General features: G+C 37.5%; 1 protein-coding gene across 3 annotated transcripts in view; it reads left to right on the top strand.

Annotated features, from left to right (window-relative positions):
- Window positions 1-22,054, top strand: part of TES (testin LIM domain protein) — a 104,842-nt gene that overhangs the window by 77,501 nt on the left and 5,287 nt on the right. For all 3 annotated transcript variants that reach the window (XM_020979309.2, XM_020979308.2, XM_020979307.2), the window contains exons 3-6: window positions 10,193-10,445; window positions 11,553-11,885; window positions 18,669-18,884; window positions 19,543-19,701. In XM_020979309.2, the coding sequence (XP_020834968.1) occupies window positions 10,193-10,445; window positions 11,553-11,885; window positions 18,669-18,884; window positions 19,543-19,701 (961 nt within the window). The remainder of the gene's footprint in view (window positions 1-10,192; window positions 10,446-11,552; window positions 11,886-18,668; window positions 18,885-19,542; window positions 19,702-22,054) is intronic.

The raw sequence follows: 22,054 nt of genomic DNA, 5'->3' as shown, positions 1-22,054 counted from the left end.
ATTTTTTGGGAAATAAAAAGCAGGTCCTCCATTAGGAAACTATGTGGTGTGGTGGGAAAAGGGCCAGATCTGGAGACAGCAGAGACTGATGCCTCTCAGGCTGACAATGTGTGATAATGAGCAAGCCATTTAAGTCTCTGAGCCTCAGTTTCTTCATCTGTAAAATGGGGATGAAAATATTGCATGTACTAACAACTTCGTAGGACTGTTTGAAGGGCCAAATGAGTTAAGTGCTTAGTTTTATTATATATTTTACTATTGTCATTACCACCATTACTACCACTTATAATTAAGAGACTTCATTGTCTCTTCTCTCTGTACCAACAGCTCTACTGATAGGGAGAATTAAAAAGTAGCTTTCTGAAAGTTGGGGGTCTCCGATGGATATCAGCCAACCAACAAATATTTATTGAGTGCTGAGCACTTAAAAAATAAACAGGTCTAAGGTTATGTATTCTTACAAATGCCCAAGTATAGTCATCTCATTTCTGCTACAGTTAATGTGAAGTTCTCGGGATTATTAATACAACAGTAAAAACAGTTCCAAATTACTAGAAGAGTTTGGAATATAAAATACGCTTCTGTTCAGATTGGTTTTGAGCAGACAAAAAATCTTGCTCATCCAAAAATGGGTTAATGCATGTTCTGTCACATTCAGTAACAATAACAAAAGTTTCTATCCATTTTTGTATGTACTTGTCACCAAAGACCATCTCCTAACCATTTAAAATTATAGTTTGTAACCACGCCCTGGTCAGGTCATTAAACCACTGTTAATGTTGGCAGCATTTCAAGGATGTCCTTTCTGTGAACTGAAGTTCCATTTACTTGTCTCAGAAAAGCTGTTACAGAAGGTGTCTTTTGATACTAACTGTAAAACAGGAGTGGTGGAGGAATTATGACCAGGTGATACAGTGGATTGAGTATTGGACTTTAAGTCAGGAAGTCTTGAGTTTGAATGTTACCTCAGACACTAGCTTTGTGACCCTCAATAGGCACTCAACCTCTGTGTCTCAGTTTCCTCATCTGTAAAATGGGGATAATAATCGCACGTACATCACAAAACTGTTTTGAGGATCAAATGAGATGATTTATTGTAAAGTCAAACCCTAAAGTATTATTTGTTGTTGTTCAGTCATGTCTGTCTCTTTATAACCCCATTTGGGGTTTTCTTGGCAAAGATGCTGGAGTGGTTTGCCATTTCCTTCTCCAGCTCATTTTATAGATAAGGAAACTGAGGCAAATGGGGTTAAATGATTTGCCCAGGGTCACACAGCTAGTAAAAGCTGTATGGGGCTGGATTTGAACTCAGGTTTTCCTGACTCCAGGCCTGGCACTCTATCCACTGTACCACCTAGCTGGTATTTACTTTATATATTAGCTGCTGCTGCTACTGAGTAGTACTTTATCACTCCTCTGATTTTGAACATTTATATAATATTCTATAAAGGTGTAATAGTCATTTATACTGGGTTTCACATATTTTGTTACAGTTCTTCTTACTTAACCACCAGAGTTAGAACATGAAAAGTATGAAGTTTAGATTTGCTCTCTGAATGTGTATATGTGTGTATTTGTTTTGAGAGGCGTCCTGGAACAGGAAATACAGGGCAGGCCTTGGATTCAGGAAGTCTTGGGTTCCTTTCCTTCCTCTGACACATATAAGCTGTGGGATTATGTGCAAAGCACTTAATCTCTCAGTGGCCTGGCAACTTTCTAAAACTATAAGTTAAAGATCAATAAAATGAGCAAACATTTATTAAGATGTGTACTCTGTACTGAGGATTCAAAAACAGAAGTGGAATAGGCCCTGCCCTCAAGGAGCTTATATTATAAAGAGGGAAAATATATACAGTATAGGTGTATATATAAATATGTTTTAATATATATTACAAAGAATATATACATATGTATGTATGTATATGTTTTCCATATAGATAGGTGGATAGGTAGATAGATAGTATCTTTGGAGGGGATGACACAGGGGACCAGGAAGGGCCTCATTCAAAAGGCGAAACTGATGCTAAGTCTTGAAGGAAGTCAGGGAGACAATCTTAGGCATGGAGGATAGCCAGTGTAGTCATGGAGTTGGGAAAGAGAATGAGTTTGACGAACAGTAAGGAGATTGTTATGAAAAGACTATAATCATATGAATGAAGGGGATTACTATTGTGTAAGAAGGCTAGAAAGATAGGATGAGGTCAGGTTATAAAGGGTTTAAATGTAAGACAGGTTGGAAGCCAGATTTTAAAAGATTTTTAAAGAGATTGAAAAGAGAAGTAGAGGTATCGAGTGTAGACAACTTTTTCAGGGAGTTAGATTGAGAAAGGGAGGAAAGATACAGGATGATAACTATCTAGGTAGTAGAATCTAGTGAGGTTTTTTTTTAAGGACGGGGGAGACATGGGCATGTTCATAAGCAACAAGGAAGGAACTAATAGCTCTAGAGGAAATATTGAAGATTAAGGAAACAGGAGGGAAGCAAGCTCATCTGCTGGAGAATATGGGAGGGACTGGATCTAAGGTACATTTAGAAAGCTGGACCTGTTGAGAACCATCTCTTCATCAGTGTTTAGATTTAAGGAGGGAAGGGTGGGTGATGATGTCAAAGTGAGATGAGGACAGGAAAAGAGAGCTCACCGGGAATGGCCTGAAATTTATCATTAAGTATTAGGCAAGATCCTCAGTTGAGATTTATGGGCAGATTTAAGAAAGCTTAAGAAAGAAAGAAGAGCGTAAAATGTTGGAAAATAAGTTTTTTGGGAAAAAAAGATTGCCTTGATACAGAGAAGACTTAATTGAGATTAAATAGCAAAAATTTGTAGTGGACCCAGGGAGGGTGGATGGGAGACCTGTAGGTCAGTTCATAATATTTGAGTAGAGGAGAAGATGGATGGTGAGAGGAACTGACTGTTGAGGTTGGCAGAGCGTGAGCAGCAAGGCTACAAAGGAAGGAAGGCATTCAGGCATGGCATGGGTAGAGTTGACCAGGTTCAATAAGGGATTAAGATGATGGAAGGAAGAGAAAGTAGCCAGTGCAGGTCATGGAGTGTTGGGATTTATTCACGCATTGGTTGTCTTCCAAATGATTTTCTTTTTTAAAGATCTCAAAAATATTTTCAAGTGTGAGGATAGAGATAACAACTTAATGAGGACCAGACCTATGATTTCACTGGTGAAGGGAAAACTCCTGGGCAAAGAAATTCCCTCTGCAAATGCCGTGTGGTCTTAGACTAGAGGAGAGGTGTCTTACTCTTGGCTGCACAAACTCCTTTGCTGCCTGAACCAGATTAAAATATAATTGGGAAATGCTTAATAAAATAAATTAAAATACAATAAAATATAGATTCTTTTTATTTGTTGTTTTCTAAGTCTTTTATGTTGTTGGATGGGATCCCTTTCTTGATGAGTTTACTTAATACCACTGGTCTAGAGTAGGGAGAGGTTAAATGACTTGGCCAGAGTCACCCAGCAAGAAAGTGTTAGTGGCAGGGTTTGACACCTCCTCTTTCTGACTTTAAGGCCAGCTTTCTATCCACTGTGCAACATTGTGTCTCAAATATAAAGCCTTTCATTGTGAATTTGAAAAGGTTAAAATTTAAAATATCTCAGGCTTAAGAATTAGACTTTTCCCTTCTATTGCTTGAAATATAAGTTCAGTGCTAAGAAGGATTAATGCCAATCATCTGTCTAATGTTAAGAGCCTGGTTCTATCTGTAGTTTATCTTCTACCTACTACCAGTGCACTGTAGGCAGTGGGCTGTTCTCTGTTTTACCCACAGTCTGAAAAGATCTATTCCAAGTCAGACTTATAGTCTTATAGTGTCCATTCAACCAAAGCTATGCTACTTTCTCTTTCACTGGCATTTAAGAAAGGAAAGTGTGCCCATTGGCAGAATCTGTAGATTAATTCATGTATCCTTGATACATTTTAAGTGACAGAGCCTTTTCCTAAGGCGTGGTGAATGGATGCCATATGATATTGACTAAGGGCAGAAATGGAGGAGATAACTCGTGCTGAGGAGATGGTGTTCTGCCAGCTACTGTTCTTAGAAAGACAGAGGGTGAAATAATATGCACCTATGCATACAGTCAGACCCTAAACCTCCTAGACCCCAAGTGAATTGTCTTCTTAATTTCTTCCCTTCCATGTTCCTTTTGGCTCCAGGTGCATTTTTGTGATTTCATTTCTACTTTGATTCTCATTGTAATTAATCTTGGCTCTTAGGAGCTAGTATAGTACTAGCCACACAGTATCTCTGTGTGCTTCTCTAAGGATGACCTTAACCAGTGAACAGAAAAGTGATCCTTAGATGTAGGACTTCCTTTGGACAGCACCGTTGTTCGCAAGGTCAACTACCTAGATAGAAGGCTCTTTGACAAAATATTACATATTGAAAATTTTTTAAATTTAGAAGCCTAATTTTTTTTACATCTTCTCTTCAGAGAAACAGCCTTCAATTAGGTCCAACAATAACATATTTAAACTGTATCAAAAATCTCTTCCTGAGCATTTGCAAAAGACAGGATGAAATGAATAGAAACCTCAGAAGGATAACTTGCTCTTTTTTCCACTAGATGGGAGTGTAAGATAACAGCCATGAGCAAGAAGTCTTTGAGAGCCAAACTGGCATTTACTGACTGTTTGGAAGCTAATTACAAAGTACAGAATTCAAACCACTGTTGCGTGAATAATAAAAGTAGTTTGTACTCTCCCTGGGGCCCTGAAGTTCTGACATAACTGTTTCAATATATAAATATATGCTCTGCTTTAAGGCAAGGCTCTGCAAAAATGCAAACTTCTAAAATGAGAAGCTGGAGGGCTAGTGGGAAACTAGAATCAGAAGACATGGCAGTAAGCCACTGGACCTTTCTGGGGTTTTCCTTTATGTAAAAGAGGACTAATCATATCATGCCCTAGCTAAGGTCATAAGATTGTCTATTGTGAGATTCATATGAAATTAAGTCAAAGGCTGTTGTTTTTTTTCTTTCTGTAAAGCACTACATCGAGGTTCATTGTGGAGCTACATGAAATAATTTGTGTAGTTTTCTAAAATGTGATTTTACATACCCACTGCAAAATAGCAGGATTTCTAGCAATTAACTGAAGCACATCTTTATCAGTGACTCTAAGCTAAATTTGAAGTCTTTAGCTACCAGATTGATATTCCTACAGGTATGAGGTCTGACCTCATTGAGCAAGCTTCAGGGGCTCCTGATGGTTCTAGGGTAAAATGTAGATTCTTCTTTCTGACATTTGAAAGCCCTTTAAAGCAGGGGCTCTTAACCTGGAGACCTTGGACAGGTTTCAGGGGATCCATGAACTTGGGTGGGAAAAATGCATCTTTATTTTCACTAACCTTTCACTAAAATTTAACATTTCCGTAAATTCCTTTTCTGAGAAGGGGCCCATCCAGCAATTTCACCAGACTGCCAAAGGGGTCTACAACATGAAAAAGGTTAAGAATTCTGGCTTTAAGGGCTAACTCCAGTCTATCTTTCCAGACTTTTCCCATTATTGTTCTTCAAACATACTGTATTCCATCTATAGACTTAGAGTTGGAAGGGACCCACTGAGGACATTTGGATTTTACAGATGAGGAAACTGAGGCGCAAACAGGTGATATGACTGGCTCTGTTTCATAAAGGAGGGAGGCAGCATCACAGAGGGTTGCTTCAGATCCCTCCTGACACTTATTCCATGTGTGACCTTTGGTTTTAACTTCCCTGGGCCTCATTTTCTTCCTTAGTCATTCAGTAAATGTTTATTAAGTACCTACTATATGCCAGGTGTGGGCATATGGCTAGGTGGCACAGTAGATAGAGTGCCAGGCCTGGAGTTGGAAGATTCATCTTCCTGAGTTCAAATCTGGCCTTGTATACTTACTAGCTGGGTGACCCTGGGCAAGTCACTTTACCCTGTTTGCCTCAGTTTCCTCATCTGTAAAATGAGCTGGAGAAAGAAATGGCAAACCACTCCAACATCTTTGTCAAGAAAACCCCAAATGGGGTCACAAAGAGTCAGACATGACTGAAAACGATTGAACAACAACGTATGCCAGGCACTCTGCTAAGTCCTGGGTATACAAAAAGAGGCAAAAGATAGTCCCTGCCCTCAAGGGATTAGTACTCAAAAGAGGCAAACAAGTAATATGTACAAACAAGCTATATTAAAGGATTAAAAAAGAAAATGATTAACCAAGGGAATGCATTCAAATTAAGAGGGGTTGAAAAAGGATTCCTATAGAAGTTGGGATTTTAGTTGGGACTTAAAGGAAGACAGGAGACAGATGGGGAGGGAGAGCATTTCAGGCATAGGGACAGCCAGAGAAAATGCCTGGAGCTGAGAGATGGAGGGTCTCATTCTTGGGGCAGCCAGTGACCCAGTGTCACTGCATTAAAGAGTACATGGTGGGGGAAGTGAGAAGCTTGAAGAGGTAGGAGGCAGCTAGGTTATAAAGGCCTTTGAATAATGCTAAACAGAGGGTTTTGTATTTCATCCTGGAAGTGATAGGAAACCCATAGAGTTTATTGAGTATAAGGGGAATAGAGTCAGATTCGTGCTTTAGGAAAATCTCTTGGTGGCTGAAAGGTAGGATGAATTGAACTGGGGAGAGACTTCAGGCAGATAGACCCACCAGCAGGCTGTTACAGTAATCTAGCTATGGAGTGATGAGGGCCTGCACCAATGGTGGTAGTGTCAGAGGAGAGAAAGGGGGCATGTTTTAGAGATGGAAGATGAGAGGTTGCACTAGCTGGTTTCCAGAGTGCCTTCTTACTCAATCTTTGTGATCCCATAACTCCTTCTCTCATGTTCTTTCCTCTTTATACTTTGTCTCTTCTCATTTAATAGGTGTGAATTGGTGGAAAAAAGGGGGGGGGATAAGGCACTAATAAACTTCTGTACCACTCCTACAATTAATATTAATTATCACTAGGTGAACAGTAGTACATGGTACCCACCATAACCTGATTGTGTAAGCCAAACAGATTTACATTATATATGCCCAACCAAGAGAACTGCCCCCTTCTCCATGGTTTCAGTTGATGATTCATTCCCAGAGGGATCTTCTTGCTCCCTTCCTCACCTCTTCAGGAAGTGGTCATCCATTTTCCTCTCCTACTTCTCCCCTCTTCCTTTCTCCTCTCCCTTTCCACACACGTACACATATAGTTGGAAAAAGTACTAAATTTGGAGCATTCAAAGCTTTGCTCTGCTGCTTGCCACCTTTGTGACCTTTGGACAGGTCATTCAAACTCTTTTCAGCCTTCAATTTTTTTTATAAATAAACTAGAGAGTGGGAATAGATTATTTCTAAGGTTCTTGAAGTTTTCAGTCTTAATTTGGTATTTTATCCTAGAGATAATAGGGAGCCACGGAAGATTTATGAGTAGGGGAGGAACACAGTCATACCCATTGTCTTAGGAGGATTATTTTGCCAGCTCTGTGTAGGATGAATTAGAAAGGGGAAAAACTGAAGCAGGGGAAACTAATTAGGAGACTATTATAGTAAACCAGATGGGAAACAGTGAGAACCTGAACCTAGGGTAATGGTCATGAGTGGAAAGAGAAAGATGAATGCAAGAGATATGTGGAGGTAGCATCAACAAAAATTAGCGATTCATTGGATATGTAGTATGGAGTAGAGTGGGCCAAAGATGTCTGAGGTTGCAAACCTACATGGCGGTTTCTGTAGTAGAAACAGGGAAGTTTAGAGGAGGAGCAGTTTTAAGAGGAAAGAAAATGAGTTCCGTTTTGGATATGATATGTTGGTGTGATTAAAAAAAAGAATGTAGAATCTTAATATTTTCATTTTAAAGGACAAACTATGAAAAATGTCTCTAGGAATCTCAGATATTGCTGAACTCCAGAGCCATTTTTCAAAGGACTTTCCTTTTACTCTTTGATGTCACTAGTTTTCACTAGGAACCCAAGAGAACTTTCATTTCTCTCCTGCTTACTGGATCGGGCTGACCTCCTTCTTTAATAAGATACAGTTAATATTTAAAAAGTCTTACTAGGGAAATAAGCTCAGAGAAAAGGACAAGTTTCTTAAATATACAAAACTAAAGAAAAGATTATTTAGTTAGCACTGGTCTGACCCTGTCTAGGCCCAATCTCAAAATACCTGTTATTGACCTTGACCTGTTTGTATTTCCAAGTCAGCGGACTCACCTTGCTTTTTCTCTCCTCCCTTAGATGAAACAAAGCCTCTTCACCACTAACTTAATATGTGGCAGCATTACCAAAGTCCATTCTACATGATGCCTGATGGCATTTCCATTTTAAGCTTCTCCTTCACTTCTGTACAATGGGGTAACATTAATATGCATACCTCATAGTATTATTTTGAGACTGAAATGGTGTCTTGGGGATGCACAGAGCACACCTAGTTCACTGTGCACACCTATGAATGAGAGCAAGTAAAATGCTTTGCAATTTTAAATGTTTTTATAGGTGTTGTGTGGTTAGGGTGGGGGTTGGTTCAGTGCTTTTCTTCAGATTGCTTAATCTTTTGATTTCATAACTCATAAATTCCATTGCTCCCAAGTCCCAGATTCTACTTCTGGAATAACTTCTGAGCCTATTTACATAGCTGGAATAAATGGTGGTCCAGCCTTCACAATCCATTAACATTTTCTATCTTTCTGTGTCCTAAAGCCCACATCTCTCTATGTTCTCAGGTAGAACCACTGTACTCTAGTCTCATCAGACATATCTGGAGTATTGTGATCAGTTCTGTGAACCACATTTTAAGAGGAACATTAGGGGCAGCTAGGTGGCACAGTAGATAGAGCACTGGCCCTGAAGTCAGGAGGACCTGATTCAGATTTAGCCTCAGACCAAACACTTAACACTTACTAGCTGGGTGACCCTAGGCAAATCACTTAACCACAGTTGCCTTTCAAAAAAGAAGAAGAAAAATATTGTCGAATGGGAGGATATTCAGAAGAAGGCAACCAGTATGGCAGAAGAGCATTGAGGATGTCATAAAGTTGAAAGAACTGGATATGCTTAATCCTGAGGAAGAGGAGACTTAGTGAGGGCATGATAGCTGTCTTCAAGTGTTTGAAGGGCTACCATGGGGAAGAGGGATAGATTTGTTCTTAATGTTTGGCCTCTAGGGGGCAGAAGCAGGAGCAATGGAAGTTTTAAAAACATCAATATAGGTTTGATATCCGAATAAACTTGAAAATAATTAGAGCTGTCCAAAAGTGAAATGGGCTACCTTGAGACAGAATAGATTTCTGCTTCTTGGAGTTCTTCAAGCTGAGGCTGAATGACCACTTGTTGGGTCTTGTATAATATGGATTCCTTTTGGGTAGGGGTTGTACTAGATAGCCACACTGGTCCTTTTCAACTCTCATATTCGGTGAATCTTTTGTTGACTCATTCCAGGTTGTTCTTTGTCTTTTCTATCCCACCCTCCCTCAAACAAGTATGTAGTCCCCCTTTTTTGTAGTATTAGTTTACATATGTATTTACAAATGGTTATTTCCACAGAAGGGATATTTCAGTAAAAGGAAACTCAATGAAGGACTTCTTTAGTCAAGTTGGAAAATGTTATGCTTGAAGAAGGTCTTTGAGGACCCATGCTATAAGAGGACTGTGACCTCTACATTGTAGCCAATTACTTGGATCTTTCCAGGGGTTAAGGGGGTCTTGGATCTGGAAGTATTAAGAAGGCTATTGGTGATTGACTTTAGCTGAATGTGATTTGTATGCAGAATGGCTTCATTGTAAAATTTATTTGTGTCTTTGAACTGAAGGTCTCAGGGACCACAATAAATATGGGAAGAGGAGTGCAATTGGAGAAGAGGTAGGGAAAGACTGAGAACACAGGGCTTGATATTTGGAAGATAAATTTCCCTTTTTGCCCTTACATGGTGACAGCAGAGTGTTAACCTGAAAATAGAGAAAGGAATGGTTTTGGCTAGGATCATTTTTGGTTTAGGATTGGGGGGAGGGGAAGGACATGTTATCCAGAACATATTTTATAATGAGGAGACTGCTATTAAATGAATTATACAGTGTGTTCTTTTTGCCTCCATTGTGAGTATATATATATATATATATATATATATATATATATATATATATATATATATTTTTGTTAGAAACAAAAACAGGGTTATCCCACAGTAGGTAAATAGAATACTAAACATTGCCTGCTTTCCTCCAAAATTAAAGGAAAATATGCCGCAACTGCAAATGTGGCCAAGAGGAGCATGATGTTTTCATGAGCAATGAGGAAGATCGAAAAGTGGGAAAACTTTTTGAAGATACCAAATATACTACCTTGATTGCAAAGCTGAAAACAGATGGGATTCCCATGTATAAACGCAATGTTATGATCTTGACCAATCCTGTGCCTGCCAAGAAGAATGTCTCCATCAACACAGTTACCTATGAATGGGCTCCCCCTGTCCAGAACCAAGCATTGGTAAGTAAAAAAGAAAAAGAGATGTGTACGTACAAGAAAAAGTAAGAGAGAGAAGAGATCTCTATATATGGAGAGTGTAAAGGACCTTGTTCATAATGGGTTTTTTTTTTAACAGGTTGGGGTTTTTCTTTTTGGACCTTTTTGACAAAGCTGTAAGGAAGTTGATAACAATCACTGTTCTTATGTGCTTTTCACAGTTTCATTAGTGTTATTAGTAGCCTAATGTCCTCAGTTCTGTTAGTCTTATAAAATAAACAGTTTTAGGGAATTCCATTGCTAGAACTCCTAATTCTTTCTATCTGTTGCAACTATGCCATGTGTGAATATGTTAGTGAAAATTTCAAGGATTTCTGAGTCAGTGTTTTTAATTCCTTGAGGGTATATTCTCCCTTTATTAATAAGGAGAAAAGAGAATATACTTTGTGTATACTCTATTATCAGGCTTGCTTGAAAATTTCCCATTTATTAAAAGGCTATAAAGGATGACTTCTGTAATTGTAAATGTCACTGATGTTGAGGAAGGCATTCAGTGGAGCCCTTCTGTTACTGTATAAGGCCAAAAAAATGAGTGTACTGTTCAGAGCGTGCTCCAGTTCTCTTAGAACTACAGCCAACTTGGACATCGGAGAAGTCTTTTAGGAGAGTTTCTTTGCTGAGAAATTTAGAACAGAGTAAAGGCAGCTTTGTGTAGACATCATGAATTAATGTCATTTGTGTGTGTGAGACAGTGAAAATAAAATGCAAGAAAAAACATTCATGTTTCACAGTTCTTTAATATTTGTGTTGCCTTATAATAACTGAATTTGTATAAAATGTAAAGGACAGTGTTACATGGACTCATTATTTTTAAAACTGATCAGGAAGTCAGAAAAAAAATAGGCTGAACTTTGATAAAAGGATCTATTTAGCTTAAAACTTTATAGAGTTCAGTCTATAATAGTTAATACTATTCTCATAGTTTTCTTTTTTAAAAAGTCCCAGGATTTATTTATATTGGGAGCCTTTATTGTTCTTTTGGATAAAAACAAAACCTTGTCTAAGTAAAACAGAAAACTTGGTTCTAATGTTTTGCCTTAAAGTATTGCATTCTCTTATGTTTAACTCCAGGCTAGGCGATATATGCAGTTGCTTCCAAGGGACAAACAACCTGTGGCTGGCTCAGAAGGGGCCCAGTATCGGAAGAAGCAATTAGCTAAGCAGCTCCCTGCTCATGATCAGGATCCTTCCAAGTGTCATGAGTTGACTCCCAGTGAGGTGAAGCAGATGGAACAATTTGTGAAGAAATACAAGAACGAGGCTCTGGGTGTTGGAGATGTCAAACTTCCCAGTGAGATGGAGATAAAAGCTTTTGATGGAAATACATTTGATGGTGGGCACAGAGGCACTACGGCTGCAGTGGGAGCAATGGAGGTTAAATCAGAAGATCAGAAAGAGGACTACGTAAGTTTCAAAGTGATAGATTTGTCCCCATTATTCAGAGGCCACGAGCCACATGTTTGTTTTAACTCAGTCTCCCCATGACCACTGATTTTTCCACTTCCTCATATTTTTTCAGGAGAACAGTAGGCAAGGGAAACCAAAAGGAACCACAATTTAATTCAATCAACTAATTTAAGTGAGAAGTGACATTGGAATTATTGTTTAAAGTTAGGTTTTCATCTATGGGCTTCCCTGACTACACTAAAGAATTGAGAGGTTAATGGAAGGACAATAGTGAATCTAACCTCTTAGCTTTTTTTTCCCCTAAATATTTTTAATTATAGAAAATAGAGATTATAATGGTATTATAATAGATATTGTAACAGTATTCCTCTGCTGCCAAAATGTCTATGTGCCAGTTTACCTATTGGTTAAATTGCTTTCTTAATTGTGAAAGTTTGACAAAGATTTGAACATTTCTATTTATGCTGAGATCAACTATGCAGTAATAATTATATGTTTTTGTGCTATACCCACACTTGCCACTAGAGGCATACTAGAGTATAGCCTAGTGGCTATAGAACTGGCCTTGAAATCAGAAAGAATGTAGTTCAAGTCCTGATTCAGATTTTTAAAGAAGCTGAGTTTGTTTGGCTAGCCTGGAAAAGAAAAAGCTAAGACATGATGGCACTTAATTCCTTCAGTGTTTTTGTTTTTGTTTTTTAAAGGAGGATCTGTCTGATCAGTCTGTGTATATGCCTACAGATGAATGAATAAGGAATGGGATATGAGAAGAGTAGTTGTAGCTACATCCAAGAAGATATTTAAGAAAAAAATTGGAAACCACTGATATCGGCCTGTTTTTTAAATTGTTAATTGTTTGCTTAATTGTTTCTTTTTTTAAAAAATGTTACTAGACCATTTGATGTCTTTTTAAGTCCCTTCCAAATCAGATCTTTTTTTGGGAGGTTGGGGGGGCAGAAGTGATGCAGGTGCATTAGAATTATGAAGCAGTGGTGTCAAACTCAAATAGAAATGGGGGCCATTAATATCTGTCCGTAAGGGTCCCTGCAGGTTTCATATTGACTTAGTTTTAAAATATGAAATTATCTATGTTTTACTGTGTTTTTATTTATTTCTTTAACTATTTCCCAATTATATTTTAATCTGGTTCTACAGCACTCAGAAGTGTTGTGGGCTGCATGTGGCCATGTGTTTGACACCTCTGATAGAGTGGATAGAGGGTCTAAACCTAGCATCAAGAAAATCAAAGTTTGAATCCTTCCCACCCACCCCCACGTCACTTAACCTCTCTGGGTCTCTGTTTCCTCACCTATAAAATGAGGGTCTTGGACTTCATGGCCTCTAGAGGCCCTTCTAGCTTTAAGTCTGTAATCCTAGGATAATTAGGATCTCTTCCTGTAACTTTATTCAATATAATAATTCAGTTTTTAAAAAACAACTGTTAAGTATGATTCATTTCTTTTATTTGGAAAAACAAAGGATTGGGGTGTGGGGGGCAATTCCTGAATCATTGTTCAAGTTTAGTTGAATTGACCTAAAAAATGAAATATGAAAAATAGTTTATAGTGAAATTCTCTTAATATACTCCTAATAATGTGAGGAACCTTGAAAATATTGACAAATCCTCCAGGAAACAGTGTTATTTATTTTACTTCATAATAATGACCTCTTAATTTCATGTAATTTTTCTTTGAAAGGGTTCAAAGTACTTTCAGAAATGCCATCTGATTTTTTTCCTCACAAAATTGCAATGACAGAGAGGGAAAGAAATGGCTTTGGATCTGAAGAAATAAAAGCACATAGATAATAAATTATTTTTCCTAGGATTTCATAGAAACACAGCAGAAAAACTAGAAATATAATCCTAATCTTTTAACTTTGACATCTTTCTATTTAGATGATGTTGATTTGAGTCCATAATGACTTTTTAGTATAGTAACATAATTTTGGGCAGCTAGGTGGTGAGAGTGGATAGAGCCCTGGTCCTGAAGTCAGGAAGATGTGAGTTCAAATTTGGCCTGAGACTCTTACTACTAGTATGATTCTGGGCAAGTCACTTAAGTTCTCTCTGCCTCAGTTTCCTCAACTGTAAAATGATGTGAGAATAAAATATTTGTGAGATAATATTCATACAGGGCTTTACAAACCTTAAAACACTGTGTAAAATACATAGTTTGTTTCACTCTTGTGGATAAAATTAAAATGGTACTTTTGATTGCCTACTGTCAGTAAATGTTTATTAAACACTTTCTGTGTGCCAGGCACTATGCTAAGCCCTGAGTATACAAGAAAAATAAAATACAGTCCCCATCCTCCAAGAGATTACCATCTAACAGAGGAGACAACTTCCAAGCTATATGCAAACGAGCCATGTACAAGAGTAATTGGAAGTAATCAATAGGGGAAGGCACTAGAATTAAGAGGAATTGGAAAAGGCTCCTGGAGAAAGAAAGATTTAATTTTTTTTTTTGGCTAGGCAACGGGGTTAAGTGGCTTGCCCACGGTCACATAGCTAGTAAGTGTTATGTGTCTGAGGCTGGATTCGAACTCCGGTCCTCCTGAATCCACCGCCGGTGCTCTATCCACTGTGCCACCTAGCTGCCCAGAAAGAGATTTTAGCTGGGACTTGAGAAAGCCAAGAAATCCAGGAGTCAGAGTTGAAGAGGAAGAGGGTTCCATGTATGGGGGATAAGGGGAACAGCTGGTGAAAACACCTGAGTCAGGAGATGGAGTGTCTTGTTTGAGGAACAGTAAAGAGGCAAATGTTACTGGCTCGCAGAGGATGTGGTGGGATGTAAGAAGACTTGGAATGGGGGGTGGGTCACTATAAAGGGCTTTGAACAAGTACTTTGTCTAATTTGGATGAAATGTCTATAAAATAGATTCTAAAGCAATACTGTTTTATGATTAACATGAAATTATTTTATATTTAAGTTTTGTGTGATTGGTAAAATACTGTATTAACACAAACCTCTGGATCTGGAGGACAAGGGTAGGATGGGAACGCCTGGGTGAGAGCAGAGATATGAGAGCACAAGCTGGTCCCTATGACTCTCTAAACAGTCTGTACTGTTTTTATGTAATATTGGAGTTTTAGAGCAATAACAGACCTAAGAGATCATTTATTCCAAGACTTACTCACCTTTTTTTGTATCATTGACCCCTTTGGCACTTTGGTGAAGCCTGTGGTCCCCTTCTCAGAAAAATGTTTTCAAATACATAAAATAAAATATGTGGGTATTCAGAAAAAACCAATTACATCAAAATATAGTTATCAATATATTTTAAAAGTTCACAGACCTAGGTTTAATACCTAATTTAACCTAAACCATTAGTTTTACTGGTGAGAAAACTGGGGCTCAAAGAGTTTGAATGATTGGTCTAAAGTCATGCAGATAATTAGAAGAAGGACAGAACTTGACTTGGCTCTCTTGATTCCTAATCCAATGGTGTTACAGTTACTCAGTTACATAATTTTAGATTTTGATAGGCCTATAGAGATAAAATCCAGGTAGCTCCCTCGTTTTATAAATGATAAAACTGAAGCTTAGAGTAGGTAAATAGGAAGAAAGGAAATAAGCAATTATTAATCATCTACTGTTATGATTAATACTGTGTCACTCTATGACTGTTATTTAATCCTCAAAACAATCCGGGAGAGAGATAATATTATTATCCCTATTTTACTGTTGAGTAAACTGAGGCAGATAGAGGTTAAGTGACTGGCTCAGGTTCACACAACTAGTAAGTATCTGAGGCTGAAGTTGAACTCTGTCTTTTCTGACTCTAGGCCCAGCATGCCACCAAGCTGCTTTTAAAATTAACTCCCAAAGTCATTTACACTGCTAATTTAGTGGCAGAATAAGAATAAAATTCAAATTTCCTCATAAGGCCACAGTGCCTTGAGTGATGATTTGGAATCACGAAGACCTGATTAACCCCTGCTTCAGATATTCAGCTGTGTGGTCTTGGGCAAATCACAAATTCTAAAAAGTTAAGGTACTTGGCTAGAGTCACAAAGATCATAAATATCTAATACAAGATTTGAACCTAAGTATTCCTGACTCCCAGTACAGTATACTGACAGCATTTTTATTAGTAGAGTTTAAAAATAAACTTTTCTGTGCCTCAGTTTCCTCATCTGTAAAATGAAGCTGATTGACTTTATGGCTTGTATGCTGTCTTCTAATTCTAAATCTGTATGATTCTGTATTGTAAGAGAAGCAGCCTTTCTAGTGTCATTTCATTACTCTTTCCCGATAAATATCATGCCTTATCTATAAGATTTATATAGGTATATAATGATTTTCTATATAATGGTGGTTTTGATATAAATCATCATAGCAATGTTAAGAGTGAAACAAACTTCCAAATAGCTAGTAGTGTTTTAAGATTTTCAAAGAACTGCAAATATTCATTACTTTTGCCCCCACAACAACTCATTTTACAGACGAGGAGACTGAGGCAGAACACTCTAAATCTATAATCCTCTGTCCTAAGAGAGGCCACATTCCTAGTATTTATTTAATTCCCTTTTCTCATAAATGCTACAGCATACCTATACCATAAGATTATATGTGCATAGATGGTGAGATGAACCAAGCAAACCAGTTGTTAAATCGTCTATCAGGGGTGGGGAACCTAGGGCCTTGAGACCACATGTGGTCCTCTAGGTCCTCAAGCTCAGCCTTTTGACAGAAACCAAACATCAAGTTTCATCCAACCCATTAGTTTTCCTAGTGCAAATTCAGTCAAAGGGACACACTTGAGGACCTCTAGAGGGCCACGTGTGGCCTCGAGGCTGCAGGTTCCCCAACCCTTTTCCAGAGTGTGCCTTTTTGTAGATTTCTTGCTTACTTTTGCAGGCAACCAGAGCTATCTTCCCTGTCTTTCCTATCACCATTGACTGTGTTAGTATTTAGTTTTACTGAGTACTTTTCTTTTCGTGTCTGCATTTGATTCCTGCTTCCTGGGCTCATTAACTAACTCTGCATTTGATGCTTTTAATTTCTTACTGTTTTCTCCTTAGTCTGCCCAGCCTTGCCCTCAGTTGCCAGCAAATTATGTAACAATTTGATCTTTTTTTTTTAAAGTGAGACAAAAGAAAGCTCTGACTCATCCACTGTGCTTTTCAATGTGTAAAAACAGATATGAGTAATTAATAGGGAAATGGTGTATGAGTCAAATCTTTTTATAAGTTTATTTTATTTTCAAATGTATTAGGATGTGAATTCTCTAAAGAAATCCTAGATGAATCCTTTTCTACAATCAAGAACCCTTTTTATAAAGTGAATAATTACCACCTAATTACATGGGGCAGACCTGTGTGATGAAATTTCAACTACCAATGAGGAAAATCCCTCCATCCATGAAAATAGACAGACTTCTAGTCTAAAGGGGTTGCCTGAGACACAGATTAAGTGACCTGCATAAAGTCACACAGACAGCTATATGTGTCCAGAGAAAGGTTTTTGGGCATGCACTTACTCACTCCAAGGCTGCCCCTCTATCCACTAGACAAGAGGTTCCAGACTTATTTGGCCTACCACTTCCTTTAAAAAAAATTACTCAGCACCCCTATGGAAATCTACTTTCTTTAACCCTTTAATGGTTTTTTTAAAAGTTGTATCATTTAAAAAATATTATTTTTTAAAATGATGCATTTTTAATTTAATAATTTATTGTGAATTTGTGGGGTTTTTCCTGCATTGAAATTTTGCTGACCCAATATTTCATCATGTAACCATATAGTATCATATTGTAAACAAGTCTTCACCTGCACATATTCTTGCTGATGCATGCTGAACTTCCTGATGATGCACCACATGCTCACCTGCCAGCACTTTCTTGTTAAGACCTGACAGCAGACTTGACCACTGATCAGTTATGACTTGCATTTTTTGTGTTTATTTGGAAAAGAATGTAATCACTATCACTTTAACTTTGTTACACAACAGATGAAACATGTACAAAAAGTTTTTCAAAATTTTCTTCTCTTGTCTTCTTTCCTTATGCTTCCACCACCCCTTTATTGGTACCTGAGGCTACTACCACTTTCCCTGGATCATTCAAGCACCTGCCAGGAGGTGGCACTACCCACTTTGCCAATCTGTGCACTAGACCCATGCTGCTTCTCTCATTTGTGGGGCAGATTCCCATTTGTCATAGATCACTTTCATAAAGCTAAACACAAAATGGAGGGGAGAATCTCTACCTTATCTAAATCTCTTTTGTGTCATGGAACCCTTTGGCAGGCTGCTGAAGTCAATGGACTTCTCAGAATAATGTTTTTAAATGCATAAAATAAAATGCATAGGGTTATGAAGAAAACCATTTATATTGGAATATAGTTATGAAAATTAAAAAAATTACTTATCCCTAGGTTAAGAACCTCTAATATAAATATAAGTTGTTTTCTTTTTTCATAGCAAAGTAGTGATATGGGATGAGAATGAGATAGGGTTAATTTCACAAATTTAGTTAAATTACTTTTTTTTGTCCTTCATGGGTGATTCACTGCTCCATATTACCTTTGGTAGATCAATATTTTTTGTAGATATATTAGTAGGAAGAAGTAATAGTCCAGTTGTCTGGACAGAGATGAAAAGAGCAAGACATGGAATATCAGGGATGTTACATGATTCTTTGTCCTCGTTGTATCAAGTGACAGCAGCTCTGAAGTATGAATGAATGAATGATGTGAATTTCTGGTAAATCTGATGTGTTTATTAGCATTGTGAGTGGTGTGACTTTAATTTTTCCACGTGGTGTCTATTTCAGTCCTGCTATTATTGCAAACAGAACATGAAAGAAGGTGACCCCGCAGTTTACGCCGAAAGAGCTGGGTATGACAAATTCTGGCACCCTGCTTGTTTCGTTTGTTGCACCTGCAGTGAGCTTCTGGTGGACATGATCTATTTTTGGAAGAATGGGAAGCTATATTGTGGCAGGCATTACTGTGACAGTGAGAAACCCCGGTGTGCTGGATGTGATGAGGTAAGAGATTCCTGGGACTGACCATGCGTGCACACACACACATACATACATGCACATATACACATTGTCTACTGTAGTCCCAAGCTGTCCTCTTCAGTGATATAACCATAGAGAGAAGGTACTTAGAAATGTGTTCAAGTTAAAATGTGCTTTATCAAAGAATTGATACTTAATGATTCTAATTCATTCTGAGCTCCCATGTCACATAGATGGACAAACTTATGATGGATATTTAATAGCAGAAAATATAAAGAAGGTTGTCTTAATATGTACTGAGATGACTGGTCAGACCTTAGGTTTTCTTTTTCAAGGTGTGAAAAATAAGAAATTTGGAAATTGAGGGGCTAGGAGGACAGGGAAAGCAAACCTGTGGGGAATTTCTGGTATGGCAGCTGTCACATTCTGGTAACATATTATCTTGGAAACTCCAAGAGTTTAATCAACTTGCCTATGGTCACACGATCAATATGTGTTAGAGATGGTACTTGAACTGACTTTCAAGGTTAACCCCTCTGTGATACTGCCTCTCAAATATTGTATCTAAATGCTTTATTGGGTTAGTGAATCCATTGCTTTGCCAAATGGGTTTTTAGAGCTAAAAAGGACTAAAGGGAAAAATTGACTTTTTTCTTTCTTTTTTTTTTTGTCATTTTTCTAGTTGATATTCAGCAATGAATATACCCAGGCAGAGAACCAGAGTTGGCATCTGAAACATTTCTGCTGCTTTGATTGTGACTGCGTTCTTGCTGGGGAAATCTATGTTATGGTCAATAATAAGCCCGTGTGCAAGCCTTGCTACGTGAGGAACCATGCTGTGGTAAGAACTCGTTTGGAGACACAATTAGCCTTCATGTCCTGTAGCACAGTAAAGTATCCACATATTTCTATAACTTAGGAACGGAAAGCAAAAGGCTCTACTGAGCAAGAAGCATGTGGCTTCTCTAGGAGAAACCTCCTAGAGGTTTGAAGGTGTTGTACCCAAGGAATTTAAACATAAAGAGTTTGTTGAACAGGAACCCCTGGAGAGTTCCTTCACTGGCCTTACTACAGTAGAGTATTAATAAAACTTGATTTAAAGAAGAGAATTTCTATTCTTGGAACCCACTTATAACAACTAATTCATTCATATACATATAAATCTGAACCTACTCCGGTGAACTCACAGAGTTTGATTGCTTTTTTTGTGGCTATAAATGAAATTTTGCATATGGACTCTTTATATCTTACTATATATCACCTGGAATGTTCATTTCTTTTTAAAATTAATTGTATTTTTTTCAATTAACAAACATTTCTTTTCAACCTTCCTCCAAAGGAAAAAAAAACAACATTCTTATAATAAATCTGAATAATCACAGAAAAATAAATACATAGATGTCTCAATCTCAAAACCTTGATCCCATCACCTCTTTGTTAGGACCACTACCTGGAATTTGAAAAATAATTTAGCTGTATATGGATTTTTTTTTCTGAGGGCATGGGTTGCAATGGAATTTGAAGTGTATACTTCAAGTCTACATTGAGGTGACTTAAATATTTAAGTACCTTAATTCTGTCATCCCCAAACCACTCATTTATGACTTCATAATTCATTACAAGGGCAATTTTTGGATAGGCTTTTAATAATAAATGTTACTAACTTTAGCTTGTTTCAGATTTTGTCCCTTCCTTTAGCACACATGAACAAAGAGATAAAGCTTAGTTAGTGGCAGAAAACTCAATCAATTACATATAGTTCAAGAGGTTTAATGCAGAACAAATTCAGAGCCTCAAAGCAAAGAGAAGAAAACGGGCAATTTCTCTTTCCTCCAGAATGCAAAATGATACTTTCTTGAGGTTCCATCAGTTTTCTCTTTCCTATTATGTACACATGTATGGGGCAGCTGGGTGGGACAGTGGGTAGAATGATTAGCTAAGTAACCCTGGACCAGTCACTTAATATATCCTGTTTGCCTCAGTGCAAACTGCTCCAGAATCTTTGTCAAGAAAACCTCAAATGGGGTCACAAAGAGTTGTATACAACTGGAAAAGGACCAAACAACAAATGTAAAATAATGAAAGCAGGGACAATAACAGGAAGGGAAAAGATACTAAAGTAGCAAAGAGTCAAGAAAATTGAAGCTCAGGCAAAGAAATAATCAGGTCCATATTCCTGATGGATTTTATAGTTTTCCCAGGATGCTACTAATGGTTCTTTGTGATGTTAGGACTTTTCCAAAAGCCAGCCCTCATAATTGCACTCTCAGCTTTTGTTTGCTTTTTAAGCAACACAAAAAGGAGTCACATTCCATTCATCACAGGAAGGCATTCAGGCCCTTGAATGCATGAGAGGTCTCAGTTTTGGCAACTTACTGCTTTCTGTTGTAGAACAAAGGGAAAACTAGGTGTTATAGTAGTAGTAGTAGTAGTAGTAGTAGTAGTAGTAGTAGTAGTAGTAGTAGTAGTAGTAGTAGTAGTAGTAGTAGTAGTAGTAATAGTATTTCTTTGCTGAAGAAAGCATAAGAAAAAGCCAGTATAAACTTAATTTTTTTAATTTAGGCATGATTTTCAAGCTTTCTTAAAGAAGAAGGATACTCAAAAGAATAAAAGAAAATGCACTGATTAAATTATTACCAAAACTTTTTACTAATTATGCCTGTGAGATCTTTTATTCAGTCCCTGCAAACATTTATTAAGCATCTGTTATGTGCAAGGCAGATCTAGGGAGCCCTTGAAAATAGAAGGAATTAGGGAGGCTTTCACAGATTATAGTTCCTTCCATCAGAGTTGACTAAAAAGTAGAGTACAAAATCTTCCTGTGCTTATTTTTTGTATTACAAAATAGTATATGCCTCAGAGCAAAACATAGCATTAAAGGCTCTTCTCCAACGAGATTCCTTTCATGAACATATTAAGATTGCATGGGATTCCTTTTTTCTAATTGCCTCTCTATTAACATCAAGTAAAAGATAAAAACAGGAATAGAAGAAGGGATTTCTTTGAGATGGCAAAATATGAATTTGGAACTGAAAGTTTTAAAAAATGAATGTTGAAAATTGTTTTTACATGTAACTGGGGAAAAACAAAATATTAAATTAAAAAAAAAAGAGATGACAAAATATTTCAGATATTCCTGTTTGCAAGTGACATTGTGGTGGTTGCATCAAGCTCCCAAATAACATGGGCCCTCT

Source organism: Phascolarctos cinereus, unplaced genomic scaffold (assembly GCF_003287225.1).
Source record: "Phascolarctos cinereus isolate Bilbo 61053 unplaced genomic scaffold, phaCin_HiC Scaffold_1;HRSCAF=81, whole genome shotgun sequence".
NCBI lineage: Eukaryota > Metazoa > Chordata > Mammalia > Diprotodontia > Phascolarctidae > Phascolarctos > Phascolarctos cinereus.
Note: the sequence above shows the minus strand (reverse complement) of the source record. Positions and strands in the feature narration are given on the sequence as shown.